The sequence below is a fragment of the Aplidium turbinatum genome, chromosome 2, assembly GCF_918807975.1.
Source record: "Aplidium turbinatum chromosome 2, kaAplTurb1.1, whole genome shotgun sequence".
NCBI classification, from domain to species: Eukaryota; Metazoa; Chordata; class Ascidiacea; order Aplousobranchia; family Polyclinidae; genus Aplidium; species Aplidium turbinatum.
The window spans coordinates 583,478-604,298 of NC_137473.1; the positions used below are offsets into that span (position 1 = coordinate 583,478).

The 20,821-nt window shown below is 39.4% G+C and overlaps 2 protein-coding genes across 18 annotated transcripts in view; one reads left to right on the plus strand and one right to left on the minus strand.

The window, feature by feature from the left end:
• Positions 1 to 20,821, plus strand: part of LOC145788218 (uncharacterized) — a 624,890-nt gene that overhangs the window by 320,013 nt on the left and 284,056 nt on the right. For 2 of the 16 annotated variants that reach the window (XM_082599926.1, XM_082599933.1), the window contains exons 1-2: positions 9,322 to 9,454; positions 9,876 to 10,073. The exons of the other annotated variants lie outside the window; for them this stretch is intronic. In XM_082599926.1, the coding sequence (XP_082456052.1) occupies positions 9,376 to 9,454; positions 9,876 to 10,073 (277 nt within the window). In that variant the 5' untranslated portion in view covers positions 9,322 to 9,375. Of the gene's footprint in view, positions 1 to 9,321; positions 9,455 to 9,875; positions 10,074 to 20,821 lie in introns of those variants that run through there. 16 annotated transcript variants of the gene reach the window in all.
• LOC145788221 (uncharacterized) overlaps positions 1 to 20,821 on the minus strand; it is a 137,204-nt gene that overhangs the window by 53,396 nt on the left and 62,987 nt on the right. The window lies entirely within an intron of this gene.

The following is a 20,821-nucleotide window of genomic DNA, read 5'->3' on the forward strand; positions in this document are numbered from 1 at the left end:
AGTGGAACAGGAAATTGAAAATTTGCTGAATGAGCACAGTGACTCGGAATATGAGTGCCAATGATAATGAATTGTCATAGATAGACAACTTTTCTGAACTTTAAAGTTAACAAAGTCAATAAATTTTGTCGTTTTGTATCTCTTTTTGTACATTTAGTCCTATCTAGTACACATTAGACTTAAATTTCCATAAATTTAATAACATTTATTGAATTGTATTTTGATGGGAATCCCATGGGATGGGATGGGACGGGACAGGCATGAATTGCTATGGGATGGGATGGGACAGAAAAAAATGTCCCATGGACAAGCCTGGTCATTAGGAAACCGCAAAAAGTAAAAACATCTCAAAAAACATCAGTCAAGCACTAGCAGTAGCTGTAATCAAAATCTGCAAAATGTGACAAATCAGGTCGCATCCCCAGGTGGCCATGAAACCATAGAGATTGATTTGCAAAATTATAACCATGATGAGTTTCAAGATATGACGTCATTGGAAACTCTTTATAACTGGCCATTATTTCATTGCATTTTGGGACACTGTGCTACAATGGAAGAGTTGATTAGATTTATAGATTGTTTGATTTGCAAGCTCAGCATTTGATTCATTGAAAGCAGCATCGATTATAAAAACGACTTCAATGCTTTTATTGTAATTTCGCAATTTTCCAATTTATCTCACTAGTTAATTAGTGCTATCACAGAAAATTTTCCATTCGCACATAATTTGTGGAAGCAACTTTTCAATAAACCAACAACCAACTAAATGAAGCTTTGTGTGTTTCTGCCTGGTTTGATTTTCTTATTTTCCTTTCAATTTCTTAATAGTTTTCTGCAAACATAAATTGCAAAGCTGAATGTAAGGAAGGTCTTTGAAATATTGTTCAAAGATAAGGGATATTTGATGAAACGTCTATGGATTACTCAATACTCATTGATAATGTCCTCGTATTTGCGATCTAAGCTACTACTACGTTCGCTATTGCTACTACGTTCGCTATTGTAATATTTATAAGGTGTGGCGTGTGGAAAATCCCACTTTTGTATAGGTGGGTTTTACTTCCTTGTATGGCAATATGACTACAATTTTAGAACTCATCATCATCCACCTGGCTGTCATCACATGTGAAGGGCTCAGTGCACCATTGAAAACTAGCCGTGTTCAAATTCGGAAAGTAGTTGTCCATCTTCTTGGCTAGCTGGCCTAAGTGGTCAGCTATGTCCTTCTTCAACGCCGCTGTCAACTCAAGTCCATTGCCTCCGAGATACATGACAAACGTCTAAAACTGTGCTTCTTCCAACTCGCTTGTTCCACAATTTAACCTTTGCGATAAATGCTGCTCCGGCTACTTTGGTGTCGATCACAGTTACATTCTTGCCTTGAATTAAAAGATTGCTTTTGTTCGATTCACCAAAGATATCAGCCAGGTAGCACAGCTGGGAAATCCACTGTTGGTTAGAGAAGTATTCAGTCAAGTCGGACTTCTTTTCTATCAGAAAAACATGGACAGCCTCACGAAGTTCGACCAGGCGGGTTATCCTTTGCCATGAGGCAGCCATCGTACTTTTGTGTGGTACAGTAATACTTCGTATATTTCTCCCATCTTCTTGCACAGTTCCTTGTAAAGACGACTGTTCCATTCCTTTGCTTTTATAAAGTTTACAACCTCCGGTCTCGTTACCCTCCGAAAACAGGCAAATTACCCCCCGGGGGCAATTTACCACCAGGTTGGGAAACACTGGCGTATACGAAAACAGCTCGTATTAAGATAGGGTTAAATCACTACAACAAGTATTATGATGCAATTTCAACGTAACTCTCAGAACAACTTTTAACAGTAACTTCATGCATGTTTTTGGAACCCTCAACCAATGGAAATGTTTTGCGTACTCCACTGAACATCAACAAATGTTTTCCCAAGGTTTATGACGTACAAAGGTCGTGGTGTTTGCATTATAGAGTGGAAGGCAACGCTGCCGTGCAAGAAAAGGCTCTAACAAGATTGCCATATTGAAAATCCTTCTGCCAAATTTGAGAATTTTATCACCTGTATCTCAATAACTGGCCATTATTATATTGCACTTTGGGACACTGTGCTACAATGGAAAAGTTGATGAGATTTATAGGTTGCTTGATTTGCAAGCTCAGCATTTGCTTCATTGAAAGCAGCATCGATTATGAAAAAGATTTCAATGTCTTATTGTAATTTCGCAATTTTCTAGTTTATCTCACAAATTAATAAACTCTCTCACAGAAAATTTTCCATTCGCATATAACTTGTGGAAGCAACCTTTCAATAAGCAACCAACTGAATGCAGCTTTGTGTGTTTCTGCCTGGTTTGATTTGTTTATTTTATTTTTAAATTCTTGGAAATTTTCTGCAAGCGTATATTACAATGCTGAATAGAAGGAAGGTGTTTGAAATATTGTAAGCAGTATTGAGCAGTTTGTGAAACCATTTATCAATTTTGTATAATGAAATTGTTTTTTAATTTACTGTTTACTTACTAACAATGTCCTTATATTTCCAACCAAAGTGTATAGCCACTACGTTCGCTATTGTAACATTTGTAAGCTATAGCTTGTGGAAAATTCCATTTTTGTATGGCTGGGTTTTACTTCCTTGTATGGCAATGAGAAGTTACAGCTTTGATTAGTTTAACAAACGTAATGTTAAGTTGATGTTAGATGATGTTAGTTGTTGTTTTTGCGTTGGATAATCAAATAGAAGAGAAATAAAACGTTAGACTGCGGCCCATTGCGATGCCCCTCGCCGGCCAAAGGTTCATGGGGCTGTAAGCATAGGCATTCGTTTAAGCACGATGTTCTACAGCAATAAACCTATCCAAAGTTTCAATTATTTAACACGTTATATAAGGTTGTGTGTCTTGTTGTTCTAGTGATTGCTAATCAACTAGAAAAGAAATGGTTCGACTTTGCTTTCACGACAAAGACACATGCAAACAACACAATGGTAGCCAGGGCCACAAGAGGGGGGGACAACCGGTGCATTGCACCGGGGCGGGCCCGGTGAGTTCAAGGGGACTCGACAAAATCGTGCTAAACGAAACTAGTTTAGCAAAATAATCTACAACATTAAACCTATTCCCGAATAATCATAAGTGGATGGTAGTTTTTGTTTTCCCGTTGGATAATCAAGTAGAAAATAAATAAAACGTAGGACTGACTAGTAGGACTGACTAAAAATAAGTGGGGCCCATTGCGGTGGCCCTCGCCGGCCGGAGGCTCATGGGGCTGTAAATATGGGCTTTCTTTCAGGCAAGGTGTTCTACAGCAATAAAGCTATCCAAAGTTTCAATTATTTGGCACATAACATATCGTGAATTGTTGTTCTAGTGCAGTGGTTCCCAACCTGGGGTTCGCGGACCCCTTGGGGTCCGTGAGAAAGCATTTGGGGGTCCGTGATTACCTTGATGAATTTTGGGAAAATAATTTGTTCTATATGTACGGATAGAGCACCAGCTATGCTCGGGAACAAATCCAGATTTGCTGCTTTAATAAAAAACAAACTCCTCGCGTGGTTGTTACCCATTGCTTCTTGCACAGGTAGGCCTGTGCCTTAGCAGCAGAAACTTTACCAGCAAGTCTCAAAGAAATTCTGACAAATTGCGTGAAAGTTGTTAATTTCATCAAAAGCAGATCTGTAAACCACCGTACTTTTAAAGCGCTCTGTCAAGAAGTAGGGTCAGATTACGAAGTTATTTTGTATCATTCTGAGGTACGTTGGTTATCAAGAGGAGAAGTTTTAAAACGACTGCAGCAGCTAAAAATGAGGTATCAACTCTTTTGAAAGTAAAAGGAAGTCCCCTCTCAAAATTGTTTGAAAGTAAAAGTTATCTATACAGCATGGCCTACTTAGCCGATATTTTCGGTCATATTAACAATGTTAATCGTGGCATTCAAGGACCAGGTGTGACAATAATTGATGCAGCTGAAAAACTGAAAGCGTTTTTAGCCAAGTTGCCGGTTTGGAAATGCAGATTGGAAGCAGGTAATTACGCTAACTTTCCAATGTTAGAAGATCTTATCTTGATGATAGATGAAACTCAAAGAGAATGTACTCTTTTGATCTCTATGAGAGAAAAATTTTGTGCACTCTTGGAAACCCTGCAAATCTCATTTCAACGTTATTTTAATTTAGAACACCTGCCGCACAAAGTTGAAACATGGATTCGAAATCCTTTTCTTTTTGACTTGAGCAACATTATCGATGACGATCTCAGTAAAGATGACCTAATTGATTTGAGATCAAAAGAGTTATTATACGCATTGAATTTCATTTCAAAACTGTGGAAGAATTTTGGTGCTCACAACTGCAAACCTACCCATTCTCGGCAAAGCAAGCGATTATTGTTTTGTTACCATTCATAACCACTTAACCTTTGCGAGGCAGGATTTTCAGCTCTTGTTACAATAAAAACAACATCGAAATCGCCTGGACGTTGAAGATGACATGCGAGTTGCATTGTCAAAAACTCAAGCACAGTTCAGTCGTTTAGTTCAAGAAAGGCAACAATATCCCTCTCCTTAAATTTGCTTACCTTGAAAAAGTTTCGGCATGGCACTTTGGGTCACCTTAATATTCAAATACTGCTGACATTTCTTGAACAAATTCATTCATTTTCTTATTTGAGCAACTGTTTAACCTGATATTTGCTGCAGGAATCATAGCGGCAATGCAATATGACACAGTACAGTAGTTGAGTAGCATAATTATTGCAATAGTCAATATAGTATGTTAATTGAGTTTCAGGCAAAATTTAGGTAGGGGTCCGCAGAATTAATAATTTGTCTAAAGGGGTCCGTGACAACAAAAAGGTTGGGAACCACTGTAATCTAGTGGTTGTTAATCAAATAGAAAAGAAACGGTTTGACTTTGCTTTCACGACAAAAATACTCTTACAAACAACATGATGGCAGCAGTAGCTACTGTGACAAATTCATAGCAACTGGTCTGCATAACTTGCTTTTCCTGAACATTGCGTTTATAAGCTGTATTTATGTTTTTATTTTTTGTTATTATTTTTATTTTGTGCTTTTTATATTTATGTTTTTATTTGATGTTGTTTTTTATTTTATCCGACGAATCTATAGCAACTGGTCTGCATACCTTGCTTTTCTTGAACAGTGTAAGATCGTCTAGCGGTGCGGGGTGCCTGATGCTACACCCGATCTTCGCTGACATGATTCTATTTGAATAAGTTGTGATATAATGCTTATAGGCATACCACCTTGTAAATGAAAGACGATTTTACAAAGAGTTCAGTTTGCTTTTATTTCCGACTATCACAACGAAAAACAATAGAAACGTTGCGTTTATTCATTCACACTGCAATATGTGTTTTTTGTAGTTTTTAAAAAAAGAATGCCTATGATGGGCCCAATCGAAATATGAAACTAATATGAAAAATACTATTTTATGCAAAATTGACCTTAGCATGTAAATTTAAACATTTTGTCAGGCCCCCTGGGCCTTGAACGCTAAAATTGAAAATTCTGTAGTTTACAAAAAAAGCATAGCCTACCCATGAGAGGACCCAATCGAAATACGAAACTAATATAAAAAACAATATTTTATGCAAAATCGACCTGAGCACGCAAATTTAAACATTTTGTCGGCCCCCCCTGAACTTAAAAAATTGAAAATTCTGTAATTTTAATAAAGGGCATAGCCTATCCATGAGGGGGCCCCATCGAAATACGAAACTAATACAAAAAACAATATGCAAAATCGACCTGAGCACGCAAATTTAAACATTTTGTCGGCCCCCCCTGAACTTAAAAAATTGAAAATTCTGTAATTTTAATAAAGGGCATAGCCTATCCATGAGGGGCCCCATCGAAATACGAAACTAATACAAAAAAAAATATGCAAAATCGACCTGATTTAAACATTTTGTCGGGCCCCCTGAATTAAAAAAATGAAAATTCTGTAGTTTTAAAAAAGGGCATACCCATGAGGGGGCCCAATCGACATACGGAACTAATATAAAAAACAATATTTTATGCAAAATCGTTGAAATCAACCTTTTCAGCGCATGAATTTAGACATTTTGTCGGGCCCCCTTGAACTCACCGGGCCCCGGTGCAATGTACCGGTTCTCCCCCCCTCTTGTGGGCCCTGGGCATACCACCCTGTAAATGAAAGACAATCTTACAAACACTTCAGTTCAGTTTGCTTTTATTTCCGACTATCACAACGAAAAACAATAGAAACGTTGCGTTTATATAAAATAAATTAATATCGTTGGAGTTTAACTGGTGTCGAAGATGATAGAAAACCTCTCAAACGATTGTGAATGTATCAGAAATTGTATTTATCAAAATGTTTCTTTAAACAAACGTGTGTATAGTTTTCCACGAGATGGCAGCAGCAACAAAGTTTGGTTTAGTGACAAAGTTGGTACAAGGAAGCACAAACCATGAACTGCAACAGAAACAAACTTTACAATGACGTCCATGTTGCATTTGAAGCCACTTTTGTAGTTTTCATACTTCCAACTATTTGGACTTGTTCGTTTTACTATTCTTTAAACTATGGCTTGTGACGTCATACAAGATTAAATGAAAGTTTCAGTGGATTGAGTTAGAAACTGACATGGTAAAATTTTAATGAAATTTATTCATCATCCATTTCAGGCAATAAGTGACCTACTTTTAACTTTAACTTTTTTTTTTACTTTTAACTATTTCATGCAACAAGTAAATTACTTGGCATTCTGTTGAGCAATGTAGATGTTCTGTAATAAACATGTGAAGGTGGAAAGATAGCTGACAATAAATTAAGAGAACTTAATAGTAATGTCTTAATAGTATATCATTCTTTATTATTGTTGCAGTTTATACTGATGCAGCCACACTTGTGTGACGAAAGCTCTGTATTTAAACAAATTGATTCTTCTGATTTGGTGTGATATTGTTTACGTTATTTAAAGTGTTTTGTCACACCGCGCATCCCAGTGGATCATCAGTTGAATTATAGGAAAATTTGATGAAAAGTTAAGGAACGAAGTTTTGTTTTGGAATAAAATAAGGGTTTGCTTGAATTTGCGACCTACTTTGACAACAAGAAGGGCAAATACCTCGCTTCTTCCTGGCCCGTACTTCTATGGTTGGGTTTATATTTAATTCATGTTGATAGCTGATGTTATTTTGAAAAAGATTTTAAACAAAGCCTCACAAACGGTTGTGAATTTAAGTGACAAAGTTGGTACAAACCAGCACTCACCATGGACTGCCGCAGATACACCGATTCATGTTCTACGATTTGTGTAATATTTAATAATCACGAGCTTTCTTGTCGACTGTTGTTGGCTGGTTTTGTAGCCAATTATAAGACACACCAACTCATTGGTGACCCCGTTGGTGTATTTTTCACAGCTTTCAGTAAGCCAGGATAGCATTCTTGGTTGGATCTCACTAAAGTACCGATCGTTTTCTTTCTCGCGTAAAAGCGTGAAAGATGTCTGGGTCACAATGCAAGTCACATTGTTAATATGAAACAAAAGTGAAAGTGTACAGCCATTGAAAGTTATTTAGCTGTCGTACAGCGGCAGACAATGGAAACATGACATTATTTTTATTTGTTCTAAGAAACGAAGCTTAACAATTGCACTGCACTCACATTGCTAATGGTTACTTGCCTCACCGTGGAATCGAACCTAGGTCCAATGCACTGATAGCATTCTAACCACTGAGATGCAAAGCAACCACTTTCAATTCAACATCAATTTGTTCCACATAGAGGTCTACTTTGCTTGTTTTGCTACTTTTGCATTTATTTTTGTCAATGGTAAGAAATTTCTGCTTTAAGGAATATAGATTACATTGCAGCGGTCCTTCTATCACGGACCGGTTTTAAGATAAAAATAATTTCGTAGACCGGCAATAGGACAAACGAAGTTTGACATCTGCTTATAGGTTTTATTTTTATAACGGTTTAGATACACTTTGAATTATTTGCATTTTGGTTTTTAAGGAACCCTAAAAACTTTACCTGTAGGCTACTGTTTCTTAAATCCCTTGCTGAAATCATGCGTTCCCAATGCCGCTAAACGTTAGGTTAATGGCAGGAGATGGAGCGAGCAAAGAGAGCGAGAAAATCTTGAAAAATGTAGAAATTTACGTGTGTGTTTTTTTTTTTTGGAGGGGGGAAGAGTAAAGCTCGTGACGGAGTACCCTCTCTCTGGATCCATCACTGTTTTGATAGATATACAGCAGGTTATAGATGAGATTCCTACGTGTTAAGTGCATTACGCTCGTTTTAAGGACTATTCCGCTCCAACATGCACAAATGGGGTATGGCTCCATCCGCGATCTGTGAGTGTGGCAAGGAGGAACAAACCGTAGACCACACCATTTGTAATTGCGCCATCTACCATGCGCCAAATGGTGTGCGTGGTCCGCGTGAACTGGATGACAAATCACTTAAATGGCTGCTCGACACCTGCCCAAACATCTAGACCGCGTCGCCGCCACTGCCCAAGGGTTATAAAGGCAGAGCCCCTCGACCCTTGAAGTGGCGAAGAAGGTTCAAACGAAGAAGATTCCTACGTGTTAAGTGCATGATTGAAATTGCTTTCACTGTAATCAATTTATTTCATTGCTAAGGACATACTGTAGTTTCAACCAACTCGAACTTCCAAACAAAACAAACAAAACGAACTTCAAGCAAAGAATTATCGTTGAGACGAAATATTTTCGTTTCCAACAGCATTGATTGGCGCCACACTTGAGGTAATGTGAAATTTGCTGCTCTAAATGTGTAAAAATTTTGTTGAACAATAAATATTAATGTTATTATTTGCATTGATTTAACGTCTAGCTACGATGCATCCACTTAACAGATTGTATTTCTGAGTTGCTTGTAGAAAATTCCCGTTTTTCTTTTCTTTGCCTGACTACGCCCTGCTCACGTGATCATTCGGCTATAAAACTCAAGATACTGAGCGCTTATGCACAGTCGACAAGTTGGTTGGCCTGGGTTCGAATCTAGTGTTGGTCCAACTAGAAACATTGAAAGTATAACTTGCTGTGTTATTTCGGTGGTGAGGATAAGTTAGAGTTAGAACAATAATGTATGAATCCCGCGTGGATGAAGTTTGTATTATTTCAAATTAAACAAAGTAGTTTGTCGCATTAAAACAAAGAGATCAATAAGCCGCAGTCGACAACTTATTCAAACCACGCGTTTATATTGGTTTGTTCAATGTAACTTTAAGTGGCTTGATTTGTGAGGTTCACTGTGATAAATAATACAGATGTTTATGACGCACAATTGTGTTTTGTAGCATCAACTACGTACTAAGTTCTGTTTTGATTAACTGACTAACAATTTACAAAAGTATAAAAAAATGTATTTCCCACAAAATCAAGAAGAAAACGGAACAACTTCAACTGAGGAAACTGAAAGACCATTGCCAGAAAGTTCTAGTGAGTTTATTTTAAACAACTTGATTAAGGAGCTTCTCAAATATCGTATGACGCCTTCTGGTGTTAGTTAGAACTTTTGTGTTACCATTGTATGGTTGGCTGCATAGCCGTGTGGTGAGAGCTCTTGTATGACGGTTAAAAGGAGGGCTGTTCGACACTGCTGAAGAGCATGCGGATGTTTCTTTACCAAGACATTTAATCACATATTTTAAGTTAGACACGGATCTTGGCTTTCTTGTCTTTTCAAGATCAAAGATGAAAAAACTTGGTTAACAATGATCAAGTGCTAAAATATTTTGACATTTTTGTATTGTAGTTTTAGTGGCTTTTGTTGCGAAATAAAAATCGTTAGCATTACAGATCCCCAAAAAAGGAAAATTGAAAGTGACGTCATAACAATAAACTATTTTATTTCTTACAGAACAAGCTTCGACCAATATAACCGTTCTTCAACCTCAATTAATTCAGCAAGACAAGCGGCAGTATCATGCCCATCATCATCATCAACATATTGATCAACATCATCATCAACAAGTGGTCCAGGTTGATCAGCGGCAAAACATAACCAAGATTGTTCTTCAGCCAGAACAAAGCAATGTTCGATCTGGCGATCAAGAAGGTTTGTCAACTGTTCATGTTCACATCGAAGATGAATAGATTATTCACAAAATTAACTAACTTAAGAAACAAGGTTTATACGCAAATATTTTTATGCTGCATCGTGGTTTGAGTGGTTTTATTGCTAAATAAAAGTCAATTTTATTTAAACACTCAAAAAGAAAGTGTTGTTCCCGACAATTTTCACCAAATCAAACGTCATATAAAAACCGTTCAAGTCTACTGAATATTACGTCATGGAAATTCCTAAAGCATGTGCCAAAATTGCACCATCGTTCATAAGACCTGTTTGGACCTGTTTGGGCCTGTTTAAACAGGAAATATTACATCAGCTTAAACACCTGTTGGAATGACTTCATAATTGTCTTTCATTTATTGCGTCACAGTTACTTTCTACGTGAATTTGAGATATTGATATCTATTCTGGTCATTCGTAAAATGATTGTTTGAAAGTTGGCCGCACATTTAACTGTTGGCTTAGTGCTTGCTAGCTGGACAAAAGTTCCGTCTTTTATCCAAGTAATCTGTTGTGTAGTGACAGTTTAAGTGGTGTACGCGTTGCACCCCCTCGTTTTTGGTAGCCGTGGGCTAATTTTTACAGAAATACACTGTTTGAAAAGAAGTTCAAGTGTGTGTTTCTTCGGTCATTATATGCAGACGAAAGGATCCGGGAACTATAAGTTACAATTTTCCCACGAAGAAATTATGGTTTACCGCTGTGACCACAAAAAATAAAAGACGAAGTTGTTGGTTGGTAGGCTACAAAAGCAAAGAAATAATAAAAGAAGATCTTGTTGGTTGGTAGTCTAAAGAAGCAAAGAAAATTAAAGACATTTCTTCTCGGTAGGCAACTGAAGAACTTTAAGCTAAAAAGTAAAAACATTTCTTCTCAGTTTGGTACAGAAGAAAAATAACTTTGACATTTATTGGCAAGAAAGAAGATTAAAGGCAATCCATCTGTGCTTGAAGATTCAAGTGGAAGAATCCAAGCAAGTTTTGTGGACGTTGGGACTTCACATACTCGTACAGCTACGGTATCGTGCATTTAAATTCTTTTTTTTTGTATTTTTTACGGTCTTTGCAGTTAAGTTTTTTATAACTACTGTAATTTTGTGTGTTTGTGTAACTTAATTTTTTAATTGTTAAATTTAGCCCTAACATTTAATATGTCTACACTCGGTGGCGACAAGGACTCGACCGCCGTAGACTCGACTGAGTTTAAGCCTGATGATGTTCTTTGCGGTCGGGCAGGCCATTCTGGGGAGGGACCCAATAACGATGAGGCTAAGTCAGTTCGAGAGGCCCGGCATCTTAGACGGGATATTTTGACTCAAATTGGGAAACTTTCTGTGGCCCTAGGTTCTTTGAGTGATAAGCAGGAACTGTTAATTTTTCGATCTAACTTATCTACTTTAGAAGAGGAATTACGGCATTTCCATGCTCTCTTGAGTAAAATTTTTAACTCTGCAATCTTAGCAGAACTTCGTGATAGGGTAGATCCCGAATTTAACTCGTTAAAAAATAACTTCGAACAAAAAGAAAGTGAGTTCTCAGATAGGTTGGATGCTGACATACATCCTGAAGATAGCGCCTCAAATGTAAGCACTAGGATGTCTGAGAGCTCGTCACGGATAGTGGCACAAATTAACTTACAGCTAAGACGAGAGGAGCTCCAGATACAAGCCGAAGCCGAAGCGAGAGCTGCTGAGGCTGCCATGAGAGCTGAGGCCATACGAACTGAAGCTGCCATGAGAGCTGAGGCCATACGAACTGAGGCTGCCGCGAGAGCTGAGGCCATACGAGCTGAGGCTGCCGCGAGAGCTGAGGCCGAAGCGAGAGCTGCTGAGGCCGCCGCGAGAGCTGAGGCCGTACGAACTGAGGCTGCCGCGAAAGCCGAAGCGAGAGCTGCTGAGTTCGCACTCAAAGACGCTCAGTTGAGGGCTGAACAACGTAAGGAAGTGGCATTAGCTGAATATCGATCAGAGGTGGGCTCCCGGCGTAGCTCTAAGAAGGGATCTTCTAGGCATTCCAGAAGTGAACATCAATCACAGTTTAATTTACATAACCTTTTCCAGACGCCTGTTCAATCTGTAAGTGGACCTGTACAATCCACATCTTTTCAAGCTGTTTCAGGAGGTCTCAGGGCCGCGGCTAAGGGTCTTCCGAAGGCTGTAGAGCCAAGGTCTGCAAATTACAACCGAACTCCTCCCCCAGAGCGTACAGGTCACGGGGCCGCCATTAGCAGTAATGCTTTGCCCCCTTCACAGTTTTCAGCGCCGCTAGTTTTTGATCGCCCAGCTACACGTAATTTGGGTGGTTGTGAGAGGCGTATCGTGTCTCCTGATTTTAACGTATGTGAGGATCGTGATCGGGCTGTGCATGTGACTGAGCCCACTCAGCCCATTAAGGGATATAGCTTGTCTTCTCCCGCTAAATCGAGTTCTCAACAGCAGGATTGCTTTTTTGAATACCAAAATAGTAGGACGTTCTTCGATAAGGCGGCCTTGATTGGTTACGATGGTAATAATATGCCATTTGTCTTCTTTAAAAATCGTGTTATGGCCTTGATGGCAGCTTCGCCCTTTAAGGGAACTCGTTTGACTTTGTTGCAAGCAGCTTGTGTTAGAACAGCTGCACAAACGATTGCTAATTTGGTTTCTGACACTCCTGGCTTGTCAGAGGAAGACAGGATAGAAATGTCGTTAGCTCGCTTGTCCCAACGTTTTGGGGTTCGTGGAGGTCTTTTCGCAGAACCAGAAATTAGAAAGTATCGCTATGGTAGCAAATTGACTTCTATCTCTTCCAGTGATTTGAAAGAGTTTAAAGATGAATTGTCGCAGTGTTTGCTTTACGCGAAAGCTTATGGTCAGCGTGATAAATTAGAAGGACGTTTTGTTTTGGATTTGGCTAAGCGACTCCCGTTTGACGCTAAGCAGCGTTATCTTGACTTTTTAGGTGATCAGTATGGTAGCACTGAGGAACCTACCTTTCAGAGTTTGTTTGAATTTGTAGTACGGGAGGAAACGCGCAAGTCGACTGATTTTAGCATTATGCTAATGGGCGATTCTGGTGAATCGCAGCATTTTAAAAAGTTTGGCAAAGGAAAATTGCCTTCATGTCCGGTTAGGCAGACGTCGGTAAAGCCCCATGATAATGTGATTTCAGGGAGTTCGCAGTACTCGACTGCTGTTGGCGCACCGCGCGGCGGTGTGGCCAGACATAGTGACATACCGGCGTGTTTTTGTTGTTCGTCACGTGGTCAAGTTGAATATCATTTTTTGTCTAATTGTAAAGAATTTTTGCGCTTGACACCTAAAGATCGGAGAGATGTCATTGTGAAAGCTGGCAAATGCTTGAATTGTTTGCGCCAGCATATGGTTAGAGACTGTAATCATGCAAATAACTGTCGTAAGTGTGGACCTACCAACGATAGGAAACACTATTTTCTTCTGCATGATTTTTATGTGACGTCACGTGATTCTCTGGATTCGGTCGGTAAAGATGATGCTGGTGCCAGAGTTCCTGTGCGTAATGTTAAGATTGGAAATGTTAAAGCAGCCTTTAACCGCGTTACTGCTGCTCGTGTTTTGAATCCAATGACTGGCAAATCGAAGTTGGTGTATTGTCAGCATGATCCTGGTTCGCAGTTGACCTTTGTTTCGAGTGACTTGGTGTGCGAACTTGGTCTTAAACCGTATGATAAAGCGTCGTTTAAAATAGATACTCTGGCTGGTCAGAAACCTACTTGTGCTGACCTTGTTAAACTCAACATCCAGTCGTTAGAGACTGATGACCTGTTTTGTGATATAACCTCGGTGGTTAACCCAGCTTGGGCTGACGATGTTAAAACTTTACCTCATAAACAAGATTTAAGTGGTTTCCGTCATTTTCATGACGTGAATATGTTTCATTTGAATGATTGTAGTACTGTAGATGTACTGATTGGCAATGACAACGCTTATTTGATGTGGGCAAAAGAAGAACGTGTTGGTGAAAATCGCAGTGAACCGCATGCTTTACTCACTCCTCTCGGTTGGTTGGCTTGTGGTGGTAAGTCACCCTTAGTTGAAAGCGTTGCTAAAGTGTGCAGAGTGCAGACGTCTTCAGAGTCGGATGTCATCTCTGGCTTTCAGCGTAAAATTGAGTCTCGTGATATGGAAATAGCAGACCTGAATAAAGTCATTCAGGATTTGACTTTGCAAAATGAAACCTGTGAATTGTCTCGCAATGATATTTTGGCTAGAGAACTTGTCGAACCGAATATTGAGTTGAAAGATGGTCGATTTGAGATACCTGTTCCGTTGAAGGAAGATATTGATCTACCTAACAATTTTGTGTTGGCGTCAGATAGAGCTGCTGCTTTAAGAAAGAAAGCTTTAAAACAACCTGAACTTCGTGATTTCCTTACTGACACCATGAAAGATCTTAAATCTAATGGCTATATTGAGCGCGCGGGTGAAGCAGGAAATGTCAAGGGATTTGAATGGTATTTACCATACTTTGTGACGTCACAATTAAAAAAGCGCATTGTTTACGATGGCAAGTCTGAATTTCGAGGAACTTGTGTTAATGATGTAATGTTTTCGGGTCCTGACTTGTTAAACCCTCTGGTAGATGTCTTGGCTAGATTTCGGCTTGGTAGATTTGGTCTCATGGCTGATGTGACTAAATGCTTCTTTCAAATAAAGTTACCGGAGTCGCAAAGGGATTTGTTTCGTATATTGTGGTTTGAAGATGATGACCTTGAAAATGGTAGGATGGTACCATTTCGTTTTTGTGTACACCCTTGGGGAATAAAGAGTAGCCCGTATATCGCTTGCTTGGCTATAAAGAAAATGATCGAGCAGAATCCCAGCAGTGCTGGTGAATTGACTCTCTGCAATATTGCAAATAATATGTACATGGATGATTTTATATTTTCGGCTGATAGCTTAGAGGAAGCTCAGCAAATCACTCATGAATCAATTGCTTTGTTTGATAGCCGTGGGTTTAAACTTGTTAAGTGGAGTGCTAACAAGGAGTCTATGATTGTCTTGTCAAATTTGGATAATGAGATGCTTTCACCTTTGATTCGTGACATTGACTTTCAGACTGAAAATATGACTTTGCCATCAGCGAAGACATTGGGTTGTGTGTGGCAAACCGAGTCTGACGAGATGCGTATCGCATGTTCCTTAATGCCCTTAGCTAAACACACGCGCCGAAGTATGCTCAGTCAGCTTGGACAAAATTTTGATCCGCTAGGCTTTGGAGCGCCATTTTTTCTAAAAGCACGCCTTATACTTCAGCAATTGGCGATAGACAAGTTTGATTGGGACACCGAGGTCCCTGATAGCTTTGTTAAAGAGTGGGAGTCGTGGCTTCGCTCTTTGGACCTGCTTAAGGATTTTTCGTTACCGAGATGGTATTTTGCAAACTCTGGTGTGTGCAGTCCTGATGATATTGTTTCATATCAATTGCATGGGTTTAGTGATGCTTCGAATCAAGCTTTCTCTTCTGTTGTTTACTTACGTAGACTGGTTAACGGAGTTCCGAGTGTGTCTTTCGTTCTGGGTAAATCTACCATTGTTGTAAAAAATCAGTTTTCTTGGCCGATAGCTAGGAAAGAGCTTGTTGCCGCTTTAAATACAGCAAGACTCGTGAAGCAGGCCTACGAGGCATTGAAGATGCCCGACTGCAGTAAGTATTTTTGGTGTGATTCTCGGACTGTGTTGCAGTGGGTTAAGAACCCTGATTTACGTTTGAATAAGTTTATTACGCGTCGAGTTGAGCATATTTTATTGTTGTCTGGAGCCCAGGATTGGCGTTTTTGCCCTACCGATATGAACCCAGCTGATGTTGGCACAAGGCCAAATCTTATTACAAAGAAAGAGTTTCGAGAGTTGTGGTTAAATGGTTCTAGTCTTCTCTATCAGTGTGAAGAAATTCCATCTGTAGAAAACCCCACTCCAGTACCTGTCCATAGCCTATATCTTCGTGACGAAGAGGGGTCGCTTGACGTTGGACAGGGTGGCCTTCACAGATTGATCGAGGCCGCACCTTCTTTGTATGTTATGAAAAAGAGAATTGCTTATTTGGTTGCTTTTGTTGAATTTTTGTGCTGTAAAACGAAAAAGCGTAGCTTTATGAAGCCAAAACTGGACGCCTCTTATCTTGATAGAGCCTTAGACTTAACTGTGAAGTTTGTTCAGAAAAGCGTGTATGGCGATGTGTTACATTTAATGACCAAACGATCGCCGGATGCACTTGAGGAAGTGATAAAGCGGGGTAGTGTTGGCGCTTCGCAACGTGAGAAGGAACGCTTGAAAGGATTGCGTTCACTTAAAAAGTACAGACCTTGTGTAGATGATGCTGGTGTAATCCGCATTGAAGGGCGCTTAAGTAATTCTCCCGAGATTTCTCTAGAAGCAAAGCATCCGATTGTTTTGCCTTCGAAGCACCCCTTCACTAGGCTTGTTGTACTGTCGCATCATAATCGAAATGCGCACTGTGGAGTACAGCACACTTTGTTGTCTACGCGACAGAAGTTTTGGATCGCTAATGGTAATGCTTCCGTGAAGAGGTATCTTAATGATTGTGGTGTATGTGCGATTGAGAAAGCTCGGCCTATAAGGCAGCTCATGTCTGATTTACCTTTGTCTCGCACAACTGCCCATAGGAAACCCTTTTTTGATTGCGGCTTGGACTATCTTGGACCATTGACCTTTGTTGAAGGTAGGAGTCACAAAAAAGCTTGGGGACTCTTATTCACATGTATGGCATCTCGCGCTATTCATGTTGAGCTGGTTACGTCATTGTCGCTGAGTGATTTTTTACTTGCCTTTACAAGGTTTACAGATTTACGTGGGCAGGTTAATGCTATCTATTCCGATAATGGAAGTACCTTTCAGGCAGCATCTAAGAAGTTACCCGAGTTGATAGAATCAGCTGAATTTCACAACGCCCTGAGACAGAGAGAGATAAACTGGGAATTTATACCTCCGTATGCTCCGGCGCAAGGTGGCGCCTGGGAGGCAATGGTTAAACAATTTAAAATTGCATTTTTTCACATTTTGGACTCTTCAATACGTAAGCCCAGTTTTATTGAACTGCTTACGTACACAGGTAGTGCCGTTCGGATCGTGAACGAACGCCCTTTGGTACCTTTGAGTGACGACCCTAGGGATTTTACTGTCATCACCCCTGCCTCACTTTTGACCCCATACTTAGACCCATACTGTGCTGTTGGGCAACCACATGATCGTGACCAATTAAGAAGGGATTATCGGTTCAATTTGTCACTTTCTCAGCAGTTTTGGAATAAATGGATCGATTTTTACTTGCCAGGTCTTCAGGGCCGGAAAAAATGGCTAAAAATGGCCGAGAATTTGGAGCCTGGTCAACTTGTAGTGGTAGGTTCTCTCCAAGACATTGGTAAACGTGGGAAGTATCAACTTGGGAGGGTGCATGAGGTAGTTCCACAAATTAGGAAAGGGAAGCCTGTGGTTCGTAGAGCCAAAGTTGCCGTCTGCAACTATGATGAGAGTACGGGGAAAGTGAAAGTAGACTACGTGTTGAGGGATATTTCGTGCCTCGCCCCCGTAAAGAACACCTAAGTGTTAGGGTTTGAGCCTGGTTTTGTCTGCGGTGGCCGACCCTTGTCTGAGCCCGGAACAGTCGGTTATTAGCGCAACCATTGTATATAGCGTCATTTAGCGTGTACCTATGGTACCAATTTCATGTATCGTCGTGTTTATTCTTATTGCTGTTCATTCTTTGCATGCCCTTTGTATTTGCGTATTAACTTAAACGTGAGTGATTCAAAAAATTTGTGTATCGTGTGTTTTTATTCATTGGCTCACAATTGTCGTCATTTCTTTTTAGTTATGCCATGTCAGACTGTCATAACTAGGGGCCGCTATGTTCCCGACAATTTTCACCAAATCAAACGTCATATAAAAACCGTTCAAGTCTACTGAATATTACGTCATGGAAATTCCTAAAGCATGTGCCAAAATTGCACCATCGTTCATAAGACCTGTTTGGACCTGTTTGGGCCTGTTTAAACAGGAAATATTACATCAGCTTAAACACCTGTTGGAATGACTTCATAATTGTCTTTCATTTATTGCGTCACAGTTACTTTCTACGTGAATTTGAGATATTGATATCTATTCTGGTCATTCGTAAAATGATTGTTTGAAAGTTGGCCGCACATTTAACTGTTGGCTTAGTGCTTGCTAGCTGGACAAAAGTTCCGTCTTTTATCCAAGTAATCTGTTGTGTAGTGACAGTTTAAGTGGTGTACGCGTTGCACCCCCTCGTTTTTGGTAGCCGTGGGCTAATTTTTACAGAAATACACTGTTTGAAAAGAAGTTCAAGTGTGTGTTTCTTCGGTCATTATATGCAGACGAAAGGATCCGGGAACTATAAGTTACAATTTTCCCACGAAGAAATTATGGTTTACCGCTGTGACCAAGTGTACAGTTGAAATATGACAACAACAATAATCAAAATCACGTCACAATGTTTAATCATGACATTCAAATAAAACTTATCTTTCAAAGCAGGGGTTCCCAGCATTTATTATAAAACGTTGTTGTTTTAGATTACTTGAACTTTGTGGGTCTACCTGACATTTAACTTCATAATTTTAACTTTTTTGATGACTTTCCACTTAACAATCAAGCTATAAAGGATCAGTTATAAAATATTTGCAGATGTTCGAATGCTAGAGCTTCAGTAGAGAGCTTTGCCGTACCGTAGACGCATAAAGGCAATAATTAACATTACCGGGTTACAATGCATTTCATGCACAATGCACATGCATATTTAATGTTACTTATAACTTATACATGTGGTGACATATCACCCTCTTCCAATCTGCCTTGAGCCAGCATGGAAGCAGTACGGGCGTACGGCTCATAAAATCACTTGGGACCCTGTCAAGTGACCCATGTTGATGCGCAATTTGCTGCAAGCGGAAATAGCGAATGATTATGATTATTATAACTTATATGCTTGTAGATACAGAATAAGACTGTTCAGTGTTTACCAGTCATTCAATTATAAAATAACTGTAATTATAAAAACGATAACTTTTCACTCCAAGATTTTCCTGTGTTGTCCAATATTGCTGCTAAAGCGGTAGTATACAACTGCATCAGCCACCTTGATAGTGAGTCGTGCTGACTGACGACACGTCAAAAATAAAGCTGGTTGCCATTTATAACATAGTTGTAGGCTACTTGTAGCTTAGTCTGCAGCCACCGAAAGAACCCAAGAAAATATTTCACAATCACATCTTTGTCTTACAAATGCACTGAGTGGATTAATTTCATAAATGCAAGCTTAATTCATATCTGAAAGTAACTAATGGTTCAGTCCGGACTCCGAAGTGTCGTTGCATTTATAGTGCATAGTCAAATTTATCTTATAATTTTCATTTTACGTAGGCTATATAGCCTACAGTAGAATTCGCCTATAACGGCACCTCAAAGGGATGGCAAAAACTGACATTATAGCCGAATTGACGTTATAGACGAACTACCGCAAGCTATTCCAAAACTGTCTTTTGATTAAAGAAAGAGGTGTATAATCCAGTCAGGTTTACTGTGTACCACCAAAATGACAAAAGTCACGCAGAAAAATACAGCAAACAAAAAAATTAAAAAAAAAAAAAAACCTACAGCGAAAGGTACAGGAAATTTGTGCAATACAGCTCGTTACATACAGTAGTAGAAAAGGTCATTGCTTATTAGCAAAAAAAGGCATAGAGCTGCTTTTTACACGTGATAGTTTTTCATGCGGGAAGAAAAAAGGTAATTCAGTTAATTCAAGTCCTTGTTGCAAACCACGTAGCAATATAGGGAAGGAAATAGAAATATAGGGAAGACATTTTGCAAGCAGCAGCGCTAACTGGATTAAAAGACTGACCGTTCGTGGTGAAGGTGATGGCTTAAAGTGACGTTATAAACGAACAAAAGACGTCTGGGGACCTATAAAGGGTGCTGTTACATGCGAATTGACGTTATAGGCGATGCTGTTGTAGCCGAACTACAATGTACGTAAAAGATAGGAATTCTGCCGGGACCGAGCGAAATGTGACGTAATAGGCGAATTGACGTTATAAAGGAAGCCGTTACAGGCGAATTCTACTGTATATTGCAGATTTAAGTAATTCCTAATGAGGACACACGTACGTGTCGAAAACGTTTGAGTTGATTTTTTAACACTAGAAAGACCGGCATTTCGAACCACCTAGACAGACCAAGTGGCTTTTCTGACGCATAATGTAATTTTACCGATTTATTGCATTTGTAGCGCCCTGCGTTTCAACTCAGGTCTTTTCAACTTTCCTTAGGTTTGTTACCGTCGTGAAATTTACAATTGTGCTTCGGGATTTTCACCTTAGGTCTTTTCAACTTTTCTTAAACGCCTGTTACCGCTTTGAACTTATCGTTCTGTTGCATATATGTAATGTTACCCAGTAAGTCAACTAATTCATGTAGTTTGTTAAGTGTGCTTTGGGCTTCCTGAAGTATGATTAGGAATTTGCTTACCTCTTAAGAAATCGTATGCCAATCAGCTAAATTACTTCTGGCTCCGTCAGTCAATGTTCAGTGTGCAGTTTCCTGGGTTGGACTTATGATTTGGATTATGTTCGGTTGTGGAAAGACGATTGCAATCTTTTAAGTTATGTGATGACAATAAAATCATACTTGTAATAAAGAAGTACAGACTTCGTTCTCGGATCATTTCTGCCACATT